The 1,349-nt window shown below is 73.5% G+C and overlaps 1 protein-coding gene across 1 annotated transcript; it reads left to right on the top strand.

Annotated features, from left to right (window-relative positions):
- Positions 1–168: 168 nt before the first annotated feature.
- LOC113942303 (basic salivary proline-rich protein 3-like) lies at positions 169–1,344 on the top strand (the record flags this gene model as incomplete). Its single annotated transcript, XM_027633439.1, has 1 exon — positions 169–1,344. A coding segment is annotated over one exon (1,176 nt), but the record flags the coding sequence as incomplete, so codon positions are not given.
- Positions 1,345–1,349: the final 5 nt, after the last annotated feature.

The following is a 1,349-nucleotide window of genomic DNA, read 5'->3' as shown; positions in this document are numbered from 1 at the left end:
GTGGGTCAGCCGTGGGTCAGCCGTGGGTCCCGGGTGGGTTGTGGGGCAGCCGTGGGGTCCCGGGTGGGTTGTGGGTCGTGGGTGGTCCCAGATGGGCCGTGGGTGGTCCCAGGTGGGCCGTGGGTCAACCATGGGTCCCAGGTGGGTTGTGGGTCAGTTGTGGGTCAGTTGTGGGTCAGCCGTGGGTCAGCCGTGGGTCAGCCGTGGGTCAGCCGTGCCCCACGTGCCCCCCCAGGCCGGTGCGTGATCGAGGTGCTGCCGCCGCTGCCCACGCGGGGTCTGGGCACGGCCGACGTCCCCGCGCTGACCGAGCGCGTCCGCGCCACCATGCTGCGAGCCTTCGACGCCCTCACGGCCGAGCTGCGCCCCACGGCCGCCCACGGGGACCCACGGCGACCCACGGAGCCCCACGGGGACCCACGGAGACCCATGGACACCCAGGGAGACCCACGGAGACCCATGGACACCCAGGGAGACCCACAGCGACCCACGGAGCCCCAGGGAGAACCACAGGGACCCACGGACACCCACAGGGACCCACGGAGCCCCACGGAGCCCCAGGGGGACCCACGGCGACCCACGGAGCCCCACGGGGACCCACGGGGACCCACCGACACCCACGGGGACCCACAGCACCCCATGGGCACCCAGGGAGAACCACAGGGACCCACGGCCACCCACGGGGACCCACGGCGACCCACGGAGCCCCACGGGGACCCATGGGGACCCACCAACACCCACGGGGACCCACGGGGACCTACAGACCCCCAGGGAGAACCACAGGGACCCACGGAGCCCCAGGGAGACCCACGGAGACCCATGGACACCCATGAGGACCCACAGCGCCCCACGGGCACCCACGGGGACCCACAGCGACCCACGGAGCCCCAGGGAGACCCACGGAGCTCCACAGATCCCCAGGGAGACCCACAGCGCCCCATGGGCATCCACGGGGGCCCACGGGGACCCACGGAGCCCCACGGGGACCCACAGCGCCCCATGGGCACCCAGGGAGACCCACAGGGACCCACCGACACCCACGGGGACCCACAGCAACCCACGGAGCCCCACGGGGACCCACAGCGACCTACAGACCCCCAGGGAGAACCACGGGGACCCACGGACCCCCAGGGAGACCCCCAGCGACCCACGGGCACCCACGGGGGCCCATGGGGACCCACAGAGCCCCAGGGAGACCCACAGCGCCCCACAGACCCCCAGGGCGACCCACAGCACCCCACGGACCCCCAGGGCAACCCACAGCACCCCACAGGCACCCACGGGGACCCACAGCGACCCACAGACCCCCAGGGAGACCCACAGCGCCCCACAGACCCCCAGCACCCCAC

Source organism: Corapipo altera, unplaced genomic scaffold, assembly GCF_003945725.1.
Source record: "Corapipo altera isolate COAL_440 unplaced genomic scaffold, ASM394572v1 57818, whole genome shotgun sequence".
NCBI classification, from domain to species: Eukaryota; Metazoa; Chordata; class Aves; order Passeriformes; family Pipridae; genus Corapipo; species Corapipo altera.
The sequence above is the reverse complement of the archived record's forward strand: the minus strand, read 5'-3'. Positions and strand labels throughout refer to the sequence as shown.